The sequence below is a fragment of the Danio rerio genome, chromosome 25 (assembly GCF_049306965.1).
Source record: "Danio rerio strain Tuebingen ecotype United States chromosome 25, GRCz12tu, whole genome shotgun sequence".
Taxonomy (NCBI): Eukaryota; Metazoa; Chordata; class Actinopteri; order Cypriniformes; family Danionidae; genus Danio; species Danio rerio.
The window spans coordinates 30,119,573-30,141,229 of NC_133200.1; the positions used below are offsets into that span (position 1 = coordinate 30,119,573).

The following is a 21,657-nucleotide window of genomic DNA, read 5'->3' on the forward strand; positions in this document are numbered from 1 at the left end:
ATTTCTGCAGCTCCAATGCAAGTTTTTCGAGCAATTGAAAAGGCACTGCAGTGTTTAGGTGCACTGTGCTTGTCTGAAGTAATTAGTCTAGTTTTACTAAAATATGTATATTCCATGCATGTGAAGCAGATTGGTTCGTTCTACTTGCGTAAATCTTGGGGCAAAAGTGGCATTTTGGAAAGGTCAGATGTTTTTCAACTCTGTGTGCCTGGAAAATGTATGCTCATCACATGTGTGCCACTCCCTATTTGTCCACCTCACTGGAAATGACAAACGTTCACCCTAAGTTTATTGGCCTTCCTATGCAAAGGACACACTCAGCAGTCATGTTTAATGAAGCTATGCTGCTTTATACAGAAACTTTATACTGAAAGAAATTGAGGCGGCGCAGTTGGTAGTGCTGTCGCCTCACAGCAAGAAGGTCACTGGTTCGAGCCTCAGCTGAGTCAGTTGGCGTTTCTGTGTGGAGTTTGCATGTTCTCCCTGCATTTGCGTGGGTTTCTCCTGAGTGCTCTGGTTACGTATACTGGATAAGTTGGCAGTTCATTCCACTGTGGCAACCCCAGATTAATAAAGGGACTAAGCTGAAAAGAAAATAAATGAATGAATTATTCGACCACACTGACTGTGATCGCTAAATTTGTGCGAAAATCGCTAAATTTTAAATGCGAAAAAAAAATCCAAAAATTGACCAATTGTAATTTTCTGACTTGTGAGTGCAAAAATAGTTGTCGTTATAATGAACTAGGCCTGACCCTCACTAAAGAATTTCTTAGTTGATCAGTAGTTGTTCATTCAAGCAACTAGTCGGCTAATCATCCATTTATTAAATTAATTTAATTAGGCCTACAAATAGAGAAAACGATTTAAGTTTAAGGGCTGAGAATATCATTTGTAGCATTGTTGTAGGTTACACGGAAATACTAAAATAATAATAAAAATAATCATTAAAACTTAACATTAAAACTTTAAGAAGAACATTAGGAAGAAATAAGCGCACACAGAAAACGGCACCAAAAAATTATTCTAATTATGAACGTGAAGGAAAAAAAACTGCATGGAACTTTATAGATTGAATATTGATTATTTGTTAATAAAATGAAAGTAAAATAAAACTTTTGAGGTAGTGGCGCAGCAGGTAGTGCTGTCGCCTCTCAGCAAGAAGGTCGCTGGGTCGCTGGTTTGAACCTCGGCTAAGTTAGTGTTTCTGTGTGGAGTTTGCATGTTCTCCTTGCCTTCGCGTGGGTTTTCTCCGGGTGCTCCGGTTTCCCCCACAGTTCAAAGACATGCGGTACAGGTGAATTGGGTAGGCTAAATTGTCCGTAGTGTGTGTGTGGATGTTTCCCAGAGATGGGTTGCAGCTGGAAGGGCATCCGCTGCGTAAAAACTTGCTGGATAAGTTGGCGGTTCATTCTGCTGTGGCGACCCCTTTTTAATAAAGGGACTAAGCCGACAAGAAAATGAATGAATGAATGAATGAATGAATGTTTGGCAAAGAAAGCAACTTTGATTGTCTAGTAGGCCCACAGCAGGGATTTCCAAACTCAGTCCTGGAGGGCCGGTGTCCTACTAAGTTTAGCTCTAACTTGCTTCAACACACCTGCCAGAAATTTTCTAGTATGTCTAGTAAGAGCTTGATTAGCTGCGTCAGGTGTGTTTGATTAGGGTTGGAGCTCTCTAGGATACTGGCCCTTCAGGACTGAGTTTGGACACCCCTGGCCCACTGGGTAAGTCATAGAAAAATAATTTAGGCTAAACAAAGTAGTCCTTCCTTAGCTTCAGCCTGAAGGACGAACTTTAAAATTAAACATCGAATAAAAAAAAAATGTAAGTCAATTTTTGTTACAAGATTTTAGATAAGACTGTTTTACCAATTTCATTTATGGATATGTTTCTGCTGTTTTTCTGCGACCACAACGTACACAGTTTGTATGGTTGACTACAAAATGGTCTATCCAGAATAAGGTAAATAATTAGATTACTGATGTCCATGTAAACATACCCACTGAAAGCAAAGCATATTCTTGTGTGAGCGTCGTCAAGCATGAACGTAATTTGCACAAACACACACCCGTATTGTACATGACCTAGATGAGAGTAGTGTACAACCCTTGACTGGAAGCCTGGGGTCAATCTGTGTGCTGGGAGCCATATGTATGCCACATGGATCATTCCATGCCACTGCACTACTGCGGCTCTCTCCCATTCAATTACATCAAAGAGGACACGTTTCTTCGTTTAGTTGAAGGATTTTTCTCGTGGACTCTTATCAAATTTTTGATGCTGGTTTGACATCACTTAGGAACTGTGGTTCCTTATTAAATTATCTTGTTGGGCTGATGACATTAGTCTGCTGCAGTGCATGTGACATGTTACATCAAGTCTAATGAAAATACTCTGATTTTATTTTTTAGTATTTCTTATGGAAGCAATGATTTTGGAATTTGGACAGGGTGTTTTTAACAGGTTTTCTGTGGATTTTTAAAAAGTCTTATCACTTTTTACTTTTAAATCAAGTATTTTAGTCTTAAATGCGTATGATCATGGCACTAATTCAACAGTCCTTTCAGTGTTCATCAGGCTTGAATAAGGACTTGACCTTGTCCTTCAGGGTTGTAATTGTACCTTATAATTTTTTTCCTATGTCCGTGGGCCCTACAGTGTAATATGCAGGTATCAGGGAGCTGCTACCAATATGCAAGGTTTCGAAGGTGCGCAATTTTGCTTTGGAATGACACAAGCTCACTGTGTATTAGGCATGGGCCAGTATAAGATTCTGACGGTATGATAACCTTGGAAAAAAAATTCACAGTTTCAGGGTATGGTATTGGTATTGGGGTTATTGCTCTAAAAGATATTATTTTTAAATGTCTGGGTAAGAAACTAAACCCTTTTCCCCTTCAAACACCATATATTTTATTTTGAGAAACATTTTAAATAATTTGGGAGCAGTAAACACATCAGGCTGAATAATGAAACGAATCATTGAATCATACTTCTGCTGTATTCATTTTTTTTTTAAATAACATTTATTTCTGATTTAAAACTACATATTTGGATATCTTTTCTGCTGAAAATAAGGTTTTATAGAGCTGCACAATTAATCGTAAAAAGATTGCGATCTCGATTCGACCCCCTAGACGATCTTAATATAGCATTTCTACAATTCTTTCAATCATATTTTCAAGTTCAGGAGAGAAGCAATGGTGGCCGCACAAGTCTTCACATTGTTTTACATGCGTTGTTCAGCAATGTGAACACCTCCAAATGATGTTAAAAGAGTAACATGCTGTATTTTATCATGCTGAAGATATAATTCACCTCAAAAATGTCATTTCTGTCTTCATGTAATGATGTATTTGCGACCGCAAAATCACACGTGATGTGAGCTGACCGTCTGCTGTTACCACAGAGAAGGCGGGCGCTTGCCTGTGAATGAAGTCTACTTTAATAAACAGAACCTGCATAGGCTTTAAATAACGGTAATAAAGTTGTAAATAACATTCAGTTTGTAGCACAGAGTGATTGTTTGGGAGCCGCTTGGGAAATATGAACCGCTCTTAGCAGTGAAAATGAAACCGAGAGCGCACACAGTGTGGCCAGATGAAGCCGACTGATTCCAGCCCAAAAAGTATCCAAAACCCGCCGAAATGCAAAAATACCCAGTCTTCTGTATTCACGAAAATCACATCAGTGATAGATTTTAAGCAGAAAATTACAGATTGCAAGCATATTTCTCAAACACAATAATTCAATATCAGAATTATCATCAGCATTAATGACCAGGACAAATCTAAAGTCTGTCCAAGTCCACCATTCCAAGTCTATACAAAATTTAGCATTTTAACCAACAGTACAGCTACACAAAGCCTATCGCTGTTTTACCACGTTTGAGAATAACAATAATAATAGCCCACTCATATTAACCTTTATTTTACATCTACAGAATCGTGAGATAATCATGATCTTTATTTTAGGCAAATAAAAAAAAAATAGCGATTCTCATTTTAGCCAGAATCGTGCAGCTTTACCGTTTTCCAAACCGCGGTATACCTTGAAAATGGTTAACAGGCCATGCCTGCTGTGTATATAAATATTTAATGTTATTGTTATGGTATTTAACATCACTATGAGGTAGTTTTGCGCCAAGTTAAAACTTGTTTAATTTAAAAAAAAAAATGTGTCAACTATACTCGCTGTTATACATTTTAATTTGTTTTATTTTTATGTCGATTTTTTTTCTTTACTTAGTCTTAAATTTACTGTTATAGAACCTGCTGAAACTTGCAGGACATGCAAACTTGACTGCTTAAAAGAACAAAATATTTTGTTTATGCGAAAAGAAATTGTTAGTGTTACCAATAAATTAGGATTTATTTTGTAATTTTGTATTTATTTCTTGTAAATTTGTTGGTTTATTTCTAAAATAGTAGTATTTCACATTATATAATTATAATTATTTTACTGAAATGTATAGATTGTCAACTGTAAGAACCATAATTTGATTGGATTAATAGTGCTCTGATTCATGTACAGTTTACACATGTTGATTTGTTTAGTTGTGTATATTTGTTGATTTCACCTATATTCTACTACTAGTTTTGTAATAGTTTGCACTACCGTTATTGGACTTTTTAAAGTTGTATTACGATACAGAAAAGTAAAAGAAAGACAGATGGAGCAACAGTTTTTTTTTTGACTGGAGTTGATTGTTATGCTGCTTGAAAATTCAGTAAACGTCTTTAAATGGAAAGAAACATTTTATTGCCTGACTGATTTTGTAAATTCTGATAGTACCTCAACTAATAGTTCATATTTAGTTTTTGTGATTCTTGTTAGTTTTTATTTTATTTTATTTATTGTTTTAGGTAAATTACTAATATATTTCTGTTTACTTCTGTGCTCAGTAAACACACTTCTGACAGCTTGTAACCCTGAAGGACTACAATATTTGTTGTGTGTTTTTTAAAATGAGGTTAATTATAACCAATAGCATATAATGAAGGCCCTCCACTGAACGTACTATTGCCAGTGTAAGCCTGTGTACTGTTTTGGTACTTGGATAGATTGAAAGGGAGAAAAATATTTGTACATATATTATTTTAAATGTTAATTTAATAGTTATTTGAATTAATTTAAATTGCATACATACGTACATTCATGAATATAGTTAAAGGTGACATAGAATGAAAATCTGAATATACCATAGCTAAATAATAAGAGTTCAGGATGGAAATGAAATACAGCCCAAATACCTTGTTCTCATGTAAATCCTGTAAGTGTAAGTACTGTGATTAATATGCATGCCCTAGGCTACATTTGATTGGCCACAGCGTTTCCTAGTGTAATTACAATAGTGATTTTCCTTAGTTTGTCTAAGCTTGTATGAAACATACAGTTTATGTGGGACTCTAATTTTGAAAGTAAGAAAGGCAGGATATTCAACAATATTTACCACCCCAAAATTGCAACTTCAGGTACTAGCAATTTCTAATTAAAAACAACAAATCAAAAATTAATTTGTTAATTATTTATAACTATCCGTTACAACTAGTTAATAGTCCATTAATAAACTGTTAGTTAATGTTTTCCAAATGACTTGTTAAACAAAAGTTAATAGTTATTCATAACTGTACCTTATAGATAGCCAACACCTAACTTACAAGCTGTAAGTTAACAAGTTATTAATTAAAAAATTAAGTTATTAATTACTTGTTAACTGTATTTTAATGATTTATAACTATACCTAATAAATTAGTAATTGATCATAAACAAGCTGTTAGTAAATTACTTACTAAAGACTTGTTAAGTATCAGTTATTTGCTTATGTATGTTATCGGGACGTTATTCTCAAGTTGCAATTATTCTTCATTTATTACCTGTTAAGCCTAGTTCACACTACAGGATTTTAAACATCAGTAGATCGCTGTGCCGTTCACACTACATGACTTGACTTTGTGTCTTTTAATCTCTGTGGTGTTCACACTACGCAAAATGATCCACAAGAGGGGGGTCACACACTACATGATCTGACAACAACTCATTCCCCAACAGCTCATTCAAGCTACCAAACCACAGCCAATGAAATTTTGAGGGAGGAGTCGTCAGAAAAAGCTGAACACTATTGGCTGCTTGTGTGCTGATTACATCACTGACAGCATTTCAAGCTTTGGAGAAAGCATTTAAAAACATCGTCAAATCAGATTAATCGGATTAATCACTCATCTGCAAGATTCCAGTAGATAGATACAGAGAGTTTTTAATTTTTGTAATTTTATAACTCTTTGAAATAAAACTAACATATCTATAACACCCTGCTGTTTTCTAACTGTCAGTGTATTTCTTTCTGACATTGTTTTTTTTTTTTTATTACAAAACAGTAAAGAACTGAGCATTTCTGCCTTAAATTACCATATTGGTCAAAATGACTGCATGCATGTCTGATACTTTTCACTGTGACTTTAAATATGTGTGCATTTTCTTGCCTAGCAACTTCCTGCTAACATAAACAAAACTTTCTGATGGCAAAAACATCAATTTACTTCAGATATCTTTCAAAACAGCATATTCTGTGCTGTGAAATGGCTCCTGTTTTACAGTGAAAATGAAAGCCAAGACCTTTAAGTGTTTTAGTATCTTAACTACATATTTATAGGCTGTATTACCAAAAAATATATAATATTTTTAGGGTAATGGTGTCATTAAATATGATGCCAGACATTCAAAGCTTACTTTTAATATCTCAATAATAGCTTTGAATGTAAATATGATGTGACAATATGGCGTTTTATATGAGAACGGTCAGAATGAGCAGTATGGTAATTCTAATAGTTACAGAATTCTTGTTCCACTGTTAATATAGCCTACTCTCATGTCTGTACTAACGCAGAATGAAGCGAGTGCACCGATGCCCATTCTGACCAATCACATATGTTTCTGCTGAGCTCCTGAACACACAGGCATTTAGCTCATGCTGATATGCTCTCTCATTGGCTGCAGCTCATCACTACATCTGACCACACGTGGGGTTGAGTCGGCCGACTGCTCTGGAATATTTAGCATGCTAAATGTTGGATTTCTGTCTGCGAGGTGTCGGCGACGCATCAGCAAGCCTCGTTGATGCGTTGTTCAGTAGTTCACACATAAAGAGCGACGAGCGCCGTGCACCCGCAGATTTCTTCCTGATCACAGCCCGATCTGTCGGCGAGCTCGTTAACTTCCAAATCGGGCTCAAATCAGGCTTAAAATCCTTTAGTGTGAACTAGGCATTAGTAAATGAGGAATAGTTGCAATTTTAGAAAGTTGCAACTTTAGAATAACGTCCCAATAACATACATAAGCTAATAACTAACACTTAACTAATATATTAGCTTGCACTTTACAGATCAGTTGTTTATAATTTGTTAACCATACACTAATATCAGTGAAATTTTGGAGAACAGCAAATGGATGGTACAAGTTCAAGCCACAGAAATTCGATGTGATATTTAAAATATAAAATGTTTGTACCTTAACCCTGTTTCACTTATTGGCTTTTCTGTGTGCTGTATTTCATCAAAGAAACTTCACAGATGAAATATTGAACATTGTGTTTAATGTATAGAAACGCACACACTGAGCCATCACATCGCAGAACAGCAGTATTCAGCTGAATACAAACCCATGAGGTTTGGGCACTTTTTGTGCTAAACATGAAAACAAAATAAATTTAAGTTTTTTATTTAGATAAGTTCTACAAAAGTTTCAGTGGTGTTAATAGATGGTAAACAAACCATGAACAACTGATTTGTAAAGTGTGAGTTAATATATTAGTTAAATGTTAGCTTTTTTATGTTATTCTAGTCGCAACTATTCCTCATTTACTAACAGTTAATAAATGAAAAATAATTGCAACTAGAATAATGTCCCAATAACATATATAAACAATTAACTGATACTTAACAAGTCTTTAGTAAGTAATTTACCAACAGCTTGTTTATGATCTATTACTAATTTATTAGGTATAGTTATAAATCATTAAAATACAGTTACAAGTCATTTATACATCGTTAACTAACAGCTTGTAAGTTATCTGTTGGCAATCTATAAGGTACAGTTATAAATAATTAAACTATTAACTTTTATTTAACAAGTCATTTATAACTCATTAACTAACAGTTTATTAATGGACTATTAACTAGTTATAAAGGATAGTTATTCTAAAGTGTTACCGTAATACTTAAACTCTACACTAAGCCTAGCCTTTATATATGCTTTAAAAAGAAGTCAAAACAAAACAAACAATAGTCAGTTTTCCTTTACCCCAAGTTAAAACTTTTGGATTAGTCACAGTTGGAGAGGTTGGCGGTGTTATGAAGGACAGGAGTCTCAAACAAACATAGTGATGTTGACACTCTGCAAAAGATTCAATCCTTTTTTATATTGTTACCAGTCAGAACGATTTTCAGTCTGTAATGTTATCATCTTTGACATTAAAACAACAAATTTGGCCTAGATTTGTTATGGCAGCTCTGGCAGCCAGTTCAATTTTTTTTTCCTGTTTACAAGCTGCTCACATTTCAAATTCACCTTCATAATTTATAGCTGTTGTTCTAGCCATATTGTGTCCCTGTTTGACAACACTATGAAGAATGAAGCCCATTCACATCAGATTTATGAGACCTGTCCAACTGTTCTTAAAGAAAATAAAATCTGTGGGTGTTGTATAAGGTGACAAAAAATAAGATGTAATCTTTCCCTAGCACATTTCTGTCTCCTCTGCTTACTCATTGTGTAATTAGATTGCTGGTGGATATCTGACTAGGCATGCTCAGTGCGGCCGCTTTATCTCGATCATTTAAAGGTGTTTTCATTTGATGAGTAGAGACGCTAATCAGTAATTGGTTGGAATTCTCTACTGAAACATTTGGAACATCAGTTAAACGAAGCCGAATACACTTGTGTATTGTAAATAGCATGTGCCCTTGCCTGCGTTTGAGGACTTGTAATGCCTACAGCAAATATCAGAGATTATACTGGATTAGCAGTTACTTGCGTAATACTCTGCATTCGTAATTTTTCAGGATTTGACTAACATGAGTGGGATTGGTTTGGTGGGAGGCTAGATCACAAAACCGTCTCAATTGATTTAAAGGGCATCTTTGGGGATGACACAGGGTTTTGTGGCTTGTAGCTAAACTCTTGGTAAGGTGAAATTAGCTTAGCCGTTCAGTCGCTTCATGTCTCAATGCTGAACCACAGATGAGATGATGTTTTACACAACCTTCCTGTCTGCCCCATCTGAGGAGTTTTCAGAGAGCGTTTCAAGACCAGATGGTAGTTCGGTGCCTCTGAAATGCCTTGTGTTGTCACGGGATGAGCGGAATGCACCTTTACCTCAGCCTCGTCTTAAAACACTGCTGAAATTGAGCAGCAACAGACGCTCTATCTCTCCAGATAATGCCTTCTCGAGAGGTGCTCTGGGTCATGATAGAGGTCACCGGAAACTCCTGGCTTTCACCCAAGGTAGGCGTCTTAAGATATTTGCTCTAGGGTTTTAGCAGTTATGATGAACTGAGATCTGTGACACTTTACTGCTATAGTGCAGAAGTGAACGTTTGTTCTCAAGGTATGGAAGCATGTGTAAATGAAGCATTTACATAAATATAGTGATATTGTGGAATTTACTTGTTGCTTTTGTAAGTTGAAGCAGTTATTTATTTTTCTGTAACCGTTATAAAGGTGGGTGTGTGATTATGTATGTGGTTTGTGTTTGCGTCGTGTTTGACATGAGATGTTTTTTTAATATAATATATATTTTTAATCTGTTTTATTTTTGTTTTGTACCACAAAGAATTATTGGACTACTAAAGGATTATTGTTGTACTTCTAATGCACAATGTCTATGTGATGTCGTTTTATAATTTTATTATTATGTGGTTTTATTATTACATTTATTGTGAATTATTCATGCATTTGTCAAATATTTATACATTTAGATACTATGGCTTATAAATTAATCACATAATAATTTAATTGTTTTAATTGATGTAACACTTTTAAAATATTTGTGTGTAAAATTATCAATGTCAGAATAAATATGGTGAATTTATATCATATCATATTCGTTATATTTTGCTTATATTATAAACGGTATATTATATTTAGTGCTGGGCAAAAATTAATACAAGTGAAAATAAAAGAAAAGTTTGTTTTGACAATCTATGTGTGTGTATTATATTTATTATGTAACAAAACTATACAAAACAATTCTGTTATGTAAATTTAGTTTATGTATAATTTGTATCATATACACATTTTATATCTAAATATAAACAAATATTTCCTCGGATATGTGCATATGAACAATGTATAAATAATAATTATACACCATACTTAAATTGTCAAAATAAACTTTTTTCATTTTTGCTAAGCATTAATTGTATTTTTCAACTAAATAAATTATGAGGATTATAATTCACAATATAACTAGTATTATTATTATTATTATTATATATTTTTTTTATAAACTAAATATATTTCATCCCCCTGAAGATATAAGGTTCTAGCTGCGCAGTTTTCTTTCATGCATGAACATGACAGAGACCCTTAATTTACTCTAAATGTAAATGATCAAAACCCTCCTAAATTTGCAAACTGGAGTAAAACAAACCGGGCAAATGCAGATAAAGCTTTTTAATTTTGAAAAGTCATTCTCTGCTTGTAATTATAGGGTTCTCTCAGGCAGATCGTTAATTGAAGTAGGGCTGTGCAATTTGGGGAAAATATCTATTTGCGAGTTTTAATTATTTATTTATTTAAACAAATATTGCTACTTTTATTTATTTATTTATTTTATTTATTTATTTATTTATTTATTTATTTATTTTTATTTACGTTTTAATTTTGTATCGCAATATAGCCTATGTGAAATGAATAACATCAGTACACATTAACCGGTTATAATTATTACGCCTCCGAATTATCTGCATCTGCATCATGGTGCACTGAAGAAACAATTAATTTTGATACCCCTACTTGTTTTTGACTTTTTTTTAGCAAGACGCTCCTCATATAGCCACCCGTGGTGCTTTTTTACGTGCGGGTGGTGTATTTCCTCGTTCTGCGACAGCTCTTACAAATTACCTGGTTTTGTTTGGTGTCTGTGACTTTGAAACCAAGATACAGTGCATCCGGAAAGTATTCATAGCACTTCACTTTTTCCACATTTTTTGTTACAGCCTTTTTTCAAATTAAATTCAGATTAATTTCATTTATTTCCTCAAAATTCTACACACAATACACCATAATGACAATGTGAAAAAATTCTGAAATTTAAAAAAAATAAAAACCTGAAAAATCACATGTACATAAGTATTCACAGCCTTTGCTAAATTCTTGCACCTTTGGCAGCATTTACAGCCTCAAGTCTTTTTGAATATGATGCCACAAGCTTGGCACACCTGTCTTTGGGAATTTTTGCCCATTCCTCTTTGTCAGGTTGGATGGGAAGCGACGGTGTGCTGCCATTTTCAGCTCTTTTCAGATATGTTCAATAGCATTTAGGTCTGGGCTCTGGCTGGACCACTCAAGGGTATTCACAGAGTTGTTGTGAAGCCACTCCATTGATATTTTGGCGGTGTGCTTTAGATCATTGTACTGCTAGAAGATGAACCGTCGCCCCAGTCTGAGGTCAAGAGCACTCTGAAGCAGGTTTTCATTCAGGATGTCTCAGTACATTTCTGCATTCATCTTTCCCTCTGTCTTGACTAGTCTTCCAGTTCCTGCCGCTGAAAAACATCCCCACTGCATGATACTGCCACCAACATGCTTCACAGTTGGGATAGTTATTATTATTATTATTATTATTAGCCTGGTGATGAGCGGTGCATGGTTTTCTCCAAAAATAACGCCTGGCATTTACTTCAAAGATATCAATTTTAGTCTCATCAGACCAGAAAACTATGTTTATTATGGTCTGAGAGTCCTTCAGATGCTTTTTGGCAAATTCCATGCAGGGAGTGCTTCAAACTGGCCACTCTGTGGATTGCTGCACAGATGGTTGTCCTTCTGTAAGGTTCTCCTCTCTCCACAGAAGCTCAGACAGAGTGACCATCGGGTTATTCATCACCTCCCTAACTAAGGTCCTTCTCCCATAATCGCTCGACTTAGATGGCCGGCCAGCACTAGGAAGTGTCCTGGTGGTTCCAAACATCTTCCCCTTATGGATGATGGAGGCCACTGTGCTCAGTGGAACTTTCAGAGCAGCAGAGATTTTTCTGTAGCCTTCCCCAGCCTTGTGCCTAGAGACAATTCCTTCTCGGAGGGTCTACAGACAATTCCTTTGCTTCATGCTTTGTTTGGTCTTTGACATGCACTGTCAACCCTGGGACCTTAAATAGACAAGTGTATGCCTTTTCAAATCAACTGAATTTACCACAGGTTTTTACCCCCCCAGTTTATTTTTTTGAATTCATTTCTAAATATAAAAGTTTCAATAACTCATTTTTAATAACTGATTTATTTTATCTTTTTATATTTTACTAGATATTTTTCTAGACATATCTATAAAGCTTAAAGTGACATTTAAAGGCTTAATTAGGTTAACTAGGCAGGTTAGGGTAATGGACCCTTCGCTAAGCCCCACCCTCCTTAGTTACTGTTGCTACGCCTGACAAGCTTTCGTGCCTGGCATGGCTTTTTCAATGTGTGTGCCGGTTTCAGACATTGCCAGGGATATAATGTCATTTTTGAAGATGAAACATGCATGACAGTGCTTTTACATAGTTCATTCATAGAAAGAACAGCCAGAAAAGGGAAACTGATGGATTTGTTCCGAATATTAGCATCATTGACCCATAACGATGTTCAGTAAGTCACTTATTACTGTCAGTATGTTTGTGTGCTCTTTATAAATGACTGAAAAACAGCTGCAGATAAAGTATATTGATCGCAACTGCTCAGTTTGTGATCATATCTCGGTTTTGTTCTGTTGATTTGTAATTTCAAATATTCGTAGCTTGAAATAGGTGGAAATATGAAGTTCAGTAAAGTTAGCAACAGATTCGCAGTTTCGTATTTTCCGGATCAATAACACATGTCATTATGACCTATTCCCTATTAGTATGACTACGTTACTAACGTTATGGCGAAGGCTTAAACGGAGCATTACTCATAATATCGAGCGAAAAAAAGGAATAAGATAGACAGCTGTACAACATAACCATCTCTGTGTTTTTGTAGAAAACACAGTTTAGATCTGTTTAGGGTAAGAGGTGTGTGAGTTATTGCCGCCTGTCTATCACTGAATGTGCCAGGAATATCAAAACAAAACCAACCTATCTCCACTCCTTTAGCGCCCCTCACACAGCTTGATCCACGCTGGCATTTCTCCTCTTGGGTTTTAGGTTTTGAAAAAGGAAAAAATTCCACCATCCCGTCCAAACTTTAAGGACACCGGGTATCAGATTTGCACTATCCACATGCACTCGCTCGAAAGCTTGACAGAGCCCCTGCGCGTGGCTACAGTTGCTAAGCCACGATTGGTGGATGGCGTTTTTTGGGCGTGGCTTAGCGAAGAGTCAATTAGGCAAGTTAGTGTATATCAATGGTTTGTTCTGTAGACAATCGAAAAAATTATAGCTCAAAGGGGCTAATAATTTTGACCTTTAAAATGTTTTTATTTTAAATTTGAATCTGCTTTTATTCTGATGGCAGTATGTGTGGAACATGTAATATCGGACAGAAACATGTCACATTAACACAAAACAGATTTTTTAAAAAATATTATTAAGTCAAATTTGCAAGTCAAATTAACTTGCACTGCTATTTATATTTACTTATCAATCATCATAAAACAATCCTTTATAAAATATAATAATAATAATAATAATAATAATAATGTAACAATTTTACGGTGGAGAATAGAAAAGATATTGTCTGATAGAAAAAAAACTCATATTAACACATTAAAAATAATTCATAAAGTTTACTATTCAGTCAAATTTACAATAATCTAATTCTAATCAAAAAACTTGATGAAACCACAAATCTTTGATAAAATAACTTTTTAAAGTAGTTGTATGCATGGAAAATATATTCTATGACAACAATAATTATATAATTTGAGTCAAATGCTCATATCAATCATTATAAAACCATGAGACAAAATGGGAAAAGAATCTAGTCTTTGTTATTCCAAGTCATGTTATTATGAGTGTGTTAATGTGAACAATGAGCCTGGTACCCTCTCTTCGCAAGGAAGCCAAAGTCTAAAGTTTGCTATGGCGAGGTACGCAGAACCCTCGCGGCTAATTCTGAACCAAACCGTTACTCAGAGGCAGCATTTTATAAACTCCCTCGCGGGCCCGATAAAAGTGTTCAGTGGCCGCATATGGCCCGCGGGCCGTAGTTTGCCCACCTCTGTTCTAAATCATCACCATTGAACACATTTTTTTAGTTTCAGGTTTTATCTCAATTTTGTGTGGTGCAGCATTATTTAGTCAATGATTTTGTCTTTCTTTCTGGTCCTTGTCAACGGGCGAAAAAACAAAGAAAGATGATCTTGATTGGTCCTTGTGCATGCAGTTGAAATGCTGATTGTCTTACAGAAAGAACCTTATGGAGCAAAAATAGAGTTCGACTTTGTAGATAAAACCTTTTTTGTTTTTTTAATAAAGTCTTCATGTAAACAACTTTATAAAAAAAAAACATCACAACGTAAATAATTTGTCATTTAATAAGAATATTTGAATAACTAAATTTTGACAAAAATGTCAGATAGAACCTTACAATTTGACTATTGATTTTGTATATAACGTCTTCTGTTGTAAATAAAACTAACAGCATAAATATATAGTTACAGTTTGTGACCAGTTGGCTGTTGGTCAAAACCTGAAAGATGTCAGTACAATTTTGCCTTATTTTTTAACACGACATATTTGAATGTTCACATTTATTTATTTATTTATTTATTTATTTATTTATTTATTTATTTATTTATTTATGTACAGTTTCTTATATATCATTGATGGCAATGTGTGTTAGACTGAACTTGCTGGCTATATTGCAAGGGATTGCTAGCTAATGCTTGTGGAATTGGGGAAATTTTTATACAAAGCCTGTTGTTTAAGCAGCATTCCTTTCTATGAATGCTGCTTTTTCATTATCCACATAATGATGAGAATCATTATGACATGTATATATTTGCCATGATTCAGAGTATCTCACTTGTGGCTCTGTTGGCCATGGCCATGTTTTCTCAATGTTGTCGTGTTTATTTCATTAAATATCGTTAAACGGAGAGATAGTAAGGCAATTGTTTTGATCCATGAATGTGTTTATTTTATTTACACATACTGTACATTTATATTTGTTTGACAATGGACATTTAAGTATTATTTTTTTTTACTGTTATTAGTATTATTATTGTTGTTGTTATTATTATTATCAATATAATTGTCGTTATTGTTGTTATTATTCTTATTATCATTCTTCTTCTTCTTCTTCTTCTTATTATTAGTATTATTATTATTGTTATTATTATTAGTATTATTATTATTATTAAAACCACACTGGTGTTATCTAAGCCTTGAAAGCACAAACTTTTAAGAATGTGTGTGATTCATTCATTATGACTCTCCATGAAGCACAACTATGAGACGCCCCCTCTATGCTTACGCATGGACAGAATCTGCTGTTGTTGGCAACACAAACTCTCAGAGCTCGGCCGGAGTCCACTACTGATACTCTCACTGGGAAATGTGTGCAAGCGATTGTCAATTCTTAGATCGTCGCTAATACCTTTTTTTTTGTAATGTGTCCAGGACCCACTCTCCCGATGGCGACGGTGGACATTAAGAATCCGGAGATCAACAACATGCGCTTCCACAACAATTCTCACGTGAATAACATGGTGCACAGTGGCCTTAACAAGAAAGAAAAGAAGGTCAAGGGCAAGAGGAAGAAGCTGACAAAGGCTGACATCGGGACACCAAGCAATTTCCAGTGAGTCTTTACGTGTGACAGGTTCAGTACTTCCTGTGTTGACAGGAAGTGACATCAGGAAATTATTAAAGTCAAGATATTGTAACTAACCATTTCAGTGCTTCCTTTAATATGTATAGTTTATTTTGTTTTTAATTATGATTACAAAAAATAAAACCTACAACATACACACATACAAAATAAAAGTTTGTTTTGACATAAGATGATTGTGTATTATATAAATATATATTTATATATATTTTTGTTTGTTTGTTTGTTTTTTGTTGTTTTTGTAAAACACACACAAAAAACAAAAAACTATTTTTTATATTTTTGTATTTTATAAAATTATTTAATTTATATATAGTTTGTATCATGTACATACATATTTTATATCAATATCTATATTTTATATCTATCTATATTTATTATGTAAAAACAAACTTTTATGGACACAATTAATTGCAAATAATACATTTTGAACGCGATTAATCCTTTGCCCAGCAAAAAGGCAAAAAAAGTCCAAATAATAAATTAATTTGAATTAATTGATTTCAATTAAGAATTTAATAAGTGTTCTGATGAGGGCTTTAGGATTTTGGCTTTTGTTGACGTATAATCATTGATCAGCTCACCTCGTTTACAGCATTCAGATTCAGTCACAGAACTTCAAATATGCACATAACAGTGAGGTTCATTTTTGTATCATGTTTGATTTTCCACAAGAACCGGTGAGCTTTGATCTTGTAACTCAGGAACGGGTGAGCTTCTGTTTGTGTTTGTGCTAAACCAATGTTTGGATGTGTATAAAAGCCTGAATTAAATTTCCTCATTTAAAGCGTATATTCATAAAACTTGTATAATGATCAATTTTTATTTTTTTTGGTCTGCTTTAGGGCTGCGTAAAATCAAAATCTCGATTAATTTAACATTTTAACTCGATTTCAAATAATAAACGATTGTGTTATTTATTTTAGGTTTTTGTCCTTAGTTCATTGAAGTTTTGTACAGTAAATATCACTCTCATATTACAAGTGAGAGATTTTTGAATGAAGGGTGCATTACTTTATTTTAAAATAATTGAAGTAAACACACACTACTGCATCTACTATCTATGATTATTTTTTGAACATCAACGCTAAACAACTAAAGTTAAAACACACATAGCCTAAAATGTGGCTCTCTGCGATGCCCACTGTCGTCACCACTACCAAACAGACCATTCACATAGCTTGCGCTACACATCATTGTGACGTGCAAGTATGTTTTTTTAAGAGGTGCACGGGAATGCAAAGCCTGCGCTAGACTGTTCATGTGCCCTTTGCAGATGTATAATAACATAATAATATAATAAGTATAAATCCTGTAGGGAAATGTAATTGAACAATTTGACCTGGAAAACTTCTATTAATTATAGATTCTGAATGTCGATTTCGATTACTTTTTGATTAATCGCCCAGCCCTAGTCTGCTTACAAATATTCAAAATTTTGATGAACAGATTTGAATAAAAAATATCTATCTTTGTGTTTTAAAGATGAGGAAAAGGCTAATGGGTTTGAAACAAAAAAAAAAATTATTTAACTGAGTAGTTCTTTCAAAAAATTAAAATGTCCTCCATCTTTTTCCACTCTTAAGTGTTTTTAAACTTTTTCAGAATATATTTCTTGACGAACAAAATATTTTGAAGAATGTTGTAAACTATTAGCTATGCTTCCACCTTTTTCCATATTAAAAATGCTTCATGAAAACATTGAGATGTGCATACATTTTGAACGTTTTATCTGATAAAAATGTGCATGAATTATAATTCAAACACATTTACCAAATAAATTAATCAAAAGTCAAATAAAAGTTTAGCAAGTGCACATAGACTATTTATGCAGCACAATGACAATTTTCTGTGGGAACTGTGGTGCAGTTGTACATGGACAAAACAGCAGACACATTGCACAACATCAGAAATGTTCCAACCCCCAACATTGTAAGCTGCTTGCTTTTCTGTCTGTTCCATTGCTCTATTTGTTAGATGTTTGCTCCCACTTTTTTTCTTGCAGTCTAAAGTGAGTCAAATGCTCACATCGCGCCACAGGATGTCTAATCCAATCTTTGCATTGACTTTACAACTTGTAAATCACTCAAACTTCATCTGCGTCTGTTTACTGCACAGGTTGAAAAAACACTTCCACCTATTCTCATGTAATGTAATGATTGTGTGGGCGCAGGTGAGCGGTTATTTTTCGAAAGACACTCAAACACATCTCGTGTGCTAGGTATGAAGTGTCTAAGTCATGTAAAACAATTAATTGCAAACTGAAATGAATCTAATTTCATTATATGTTTTGGAATTGGATGTTTTATGAGATTATTTACATTTTTTCGATTACTTTGCATTTAAATAGAAAATTTAGCCAAATTGCAAAAGTTTGCTACTTTTTGTTGATTTGTGTTGGATTCAGCGAATGCGGAGTCACTAAAAAACTAGGCAGTCTGAGTTATGACAGCGTTCATTGTTTCATTCTGGTTTTCGGAGACTCAAGTACTTCATTTCATAAAAAAGGTGGCTCACGGTGGCTTATTCTTTTTAATATTTGTCACCAGTTGATGGTCACCAGTGACAATTTTGTTCTTTTCGACTCAATGTATCTAAATGGAGCTTTCTTTGCAAATGTTTAATACAATATTGCAGTTTAGCGCATGAGCGTAATCCACATACATGGAAACTGCTTATGTAACATCCATAGTATGAACATGGTATGACCTGCTGCTTCTCAGGTTTGTATCAAGTGAAGACAGTAAATAATGACAGAATTTTTATTGGTTTGCCTGTCCTTTTTAAACCAGTATTAGTTAAAACCTAAAACCGAACATTCTGTCATTATTTACTCACCTTTTACTTGTTTCAAACTTGTTTGAGATTCTTCTGTTGAACACAAAAGCAGAAATTTAAATGAGGCTGGAAACCTGTAACCATTGACTTTCATAGAATCAGTTTTTTCTACCATGGAAGTCAGTGATTACAGGTTTTCTACTTTCTCCAAAACATCTTGTTCAACAGGGCTAGGAAAGCCATGAAAGTTTGTACATTTTCATTTTTGGGGTGTACTCTCTCTTTAAGTTTAATTAAACTTTTTTAATCTTGTTTATTGGCACATTCTGACTACATTTAACACAATGTTTTCCAGGCACATCGGTCATGTAGGATGGGATCCGAACACAGGCTTCGATGTAAGTACACAACAATGACTTGCTCTGTCATCCCCACTGACACACTCGCACGCTCTCAATGTCGTACACACTCTCACATACATATTGAAGAATCTCTCATAGGAAAACAATGCTGACCTGTGTACTAATGGCATGATGAAATGCCTCAATAGCCTTGTGTTCACGCAGGCTAAAGCCTCTGACGCTTGAAATTGCTGCCTGTCGCCCACAGCATAGCCCAGAATGGCATCTGTATATTTGCATTGTGTGTATTTTAAATTGATTTCAAATCAGTTGTTATGGAGGTGCCTGGGAAATTGCCACATGCAATCTTTTTATGATGCAATCAGAGATTCGGGACAATAAAATCAGATGGTGTTGCTTATAAATTACTGGGAAAATATGCAAATGTTCTGAAGAAGCGTTCACATTTCAGATTTTGCATTATGCATGCCGTTGGAATGTTTTGCATGACATAATGGATGGTTTTACCAGAGATGTTTTTCTTCGTGTGGTTTCCCCACAAGATGGCAGGATTGTGCTATGTTTGAGAACAGCATGAATGGTGGGAAAGTGTGATTTTTGTAGGGCTTGCAAGGCAGAATTGCATTCATATTTCTCTTGCTACTTTACTTTACTCACCTTGATCTGATATTAAAATGTCTTTTTTGATCTGTAATACATTTTTTCCCTTTTATTTTAGTTTCATTAAACATTGTTAAAGAAACTATGATTAAATTAAAATCCACAATAACTCAAAAACAAGGTATACGCGGGGTCTTAAAGTATTAATGGCTAAATTTTATTTCTTAAAATGTTTACTGAATCTACTGACACATTGTGTTGTAGGTTTTTAAATATTTTTTACAGGTCTTAATTTTCCTTTGTTCATGTATAGCTACCCAATCTGGCTATTAACACTCATTCAATCACCAGCAGTCTATCTCAATAAAACATTTTTATTTTAAAATTGCATTGAATTACTTTTTCTTATAGTAACATTTGCTTAAGTTTATTTATTTACTGCTGAGGATACTGACATGACCTATATTTTTTATTATGTAATTCTTTATTATTATTATTATAGAATAAAATAATTGACAGCTATGTTTTGTTCTTTTCTTGGTAAGGGTTATAGGGTTTGTGAATGGATACATTTAATAATTATCAAATAACTAGTGTATAAAAAAATATATAGAATTTTAATAATGTTTTGATGGGGCAAGTGAAAATCTTTTCTAACTGGGGTATTTGGAAAAAAAAAGTCTTAGCATTTAGCACTGTATAAGTCTAAGGTTTCAGTCATAATCATTTTAAAAAGTCTTAAATATATCTTGGTAAAACCTGTAGAAACCCTAAAATATTATCTTCAAAAATATTACATGTGAAATTGATTTCGCTTTAATTTATCTTAAAAAGATTTGTCTACTTTTATTACTGTAGGTATTTCAGGGTTATTTCTTTGTTTTTAAATAAATGTAAATTTATTTTAGCTTTTAAAGTAGTTCATCAACGTTGACCAAAGAACAGAAGCAGTATTGCTTTGCATCTTTGATGGATGGTTTCGATATACTTTAATATTGATTAGTTTACAATCATTGCACCTCTTTTAAAGAGATTTAAGCTTAAAGTTTAAAAAGCTCTATGAACTTAAAATTTTATTAACCTTTGTAAAATTTTTAGATGCCAACTTTTTTTTTTTTTTTACCCCTAATTTGTTTTTCATTTGTAGCATAATTAAACACACACACACGCACACACAAACAGTTGAAGTCAGAATTATTAGCCCCCCTGTTTATTTTCCCCCAGTTTCTAAACATTTCTAAACATAAAAGGTTTAATAACTAGTTTCTAATAAAATTAATTTATTTTATCTTTGCCATGATGACAGTAAATAATATTTGATATTAGACTTTTTTCTACATATTAGACTATTAATCTTTTATACAGCTTAAAGTGACATTTAAAGGCTTAACTAGGTTAATTTAGGTTAACTAGGCAGGTTAGGGTAATTAGGCAAGTTATTGTATAAAGATGGTTTGTTCTGTGGTGTATAGACCATCGAAAAAATATTTAGCTGAAAGCGGCTAATAATTTTGACTTTAAAATAGCTTTTGAAAAATTAAAAACTGCTTTTATTCTAGTCGAAGTAAAACTAATAAGACTTTCTCCAGAGGAAGAAATATTATCACACATACTGTAAATGTCTTTGCTCTGTTAAACATCATTTGCGAAATATTTAAAAAAAGAAAAAAAAAAATCAAACAAGGCAAAAGATTCTGACTTTAACTGTATACAGTTGAAGTCCGAATTCTTCGCCCCCTTTTGATTTTTATTTTCTTTTTTAAATATTTCCCAAATTATGTTTAACAGAGCAATGACATTTTTACAGTATGTCTGATAATATTTTTCTTCTGGAGAAAGACTTATTTGTTTTATTGCAGCTAGAATAAAAGCAGTTTTTAATTTTTTTATAAACATTTTTGGG

General features: G+C 33.8%; 1 protein-coding gene across 6 annotated transcripts in view; it reads left to right on the forward strand.

The window, feature by feature from the left end:
- The window catches only part of wasla (WASP like actin nucleation promoting factor a), a 68,523-nt gene that overhangs the window by 27,967 nt on the left and 18,899 nt on the right, over window positions 1-21,657 (forward strand). For 4 of the 6 annotated variants that reach the window (NM_001083006.1, XM_073941636.1, XM_073941637.1 and 1 more), the window contains 2 exon segments: window positions 15,804-15,984; window positions 19,148-19,190. In NM_001083006.1, coding sequence (NP_001076475.1) covers window positions 15,804-15,984; window positions 19,148-19,190 — 224 coding nt within the window. 6 annotated transcript variants of the gene reach the window in all.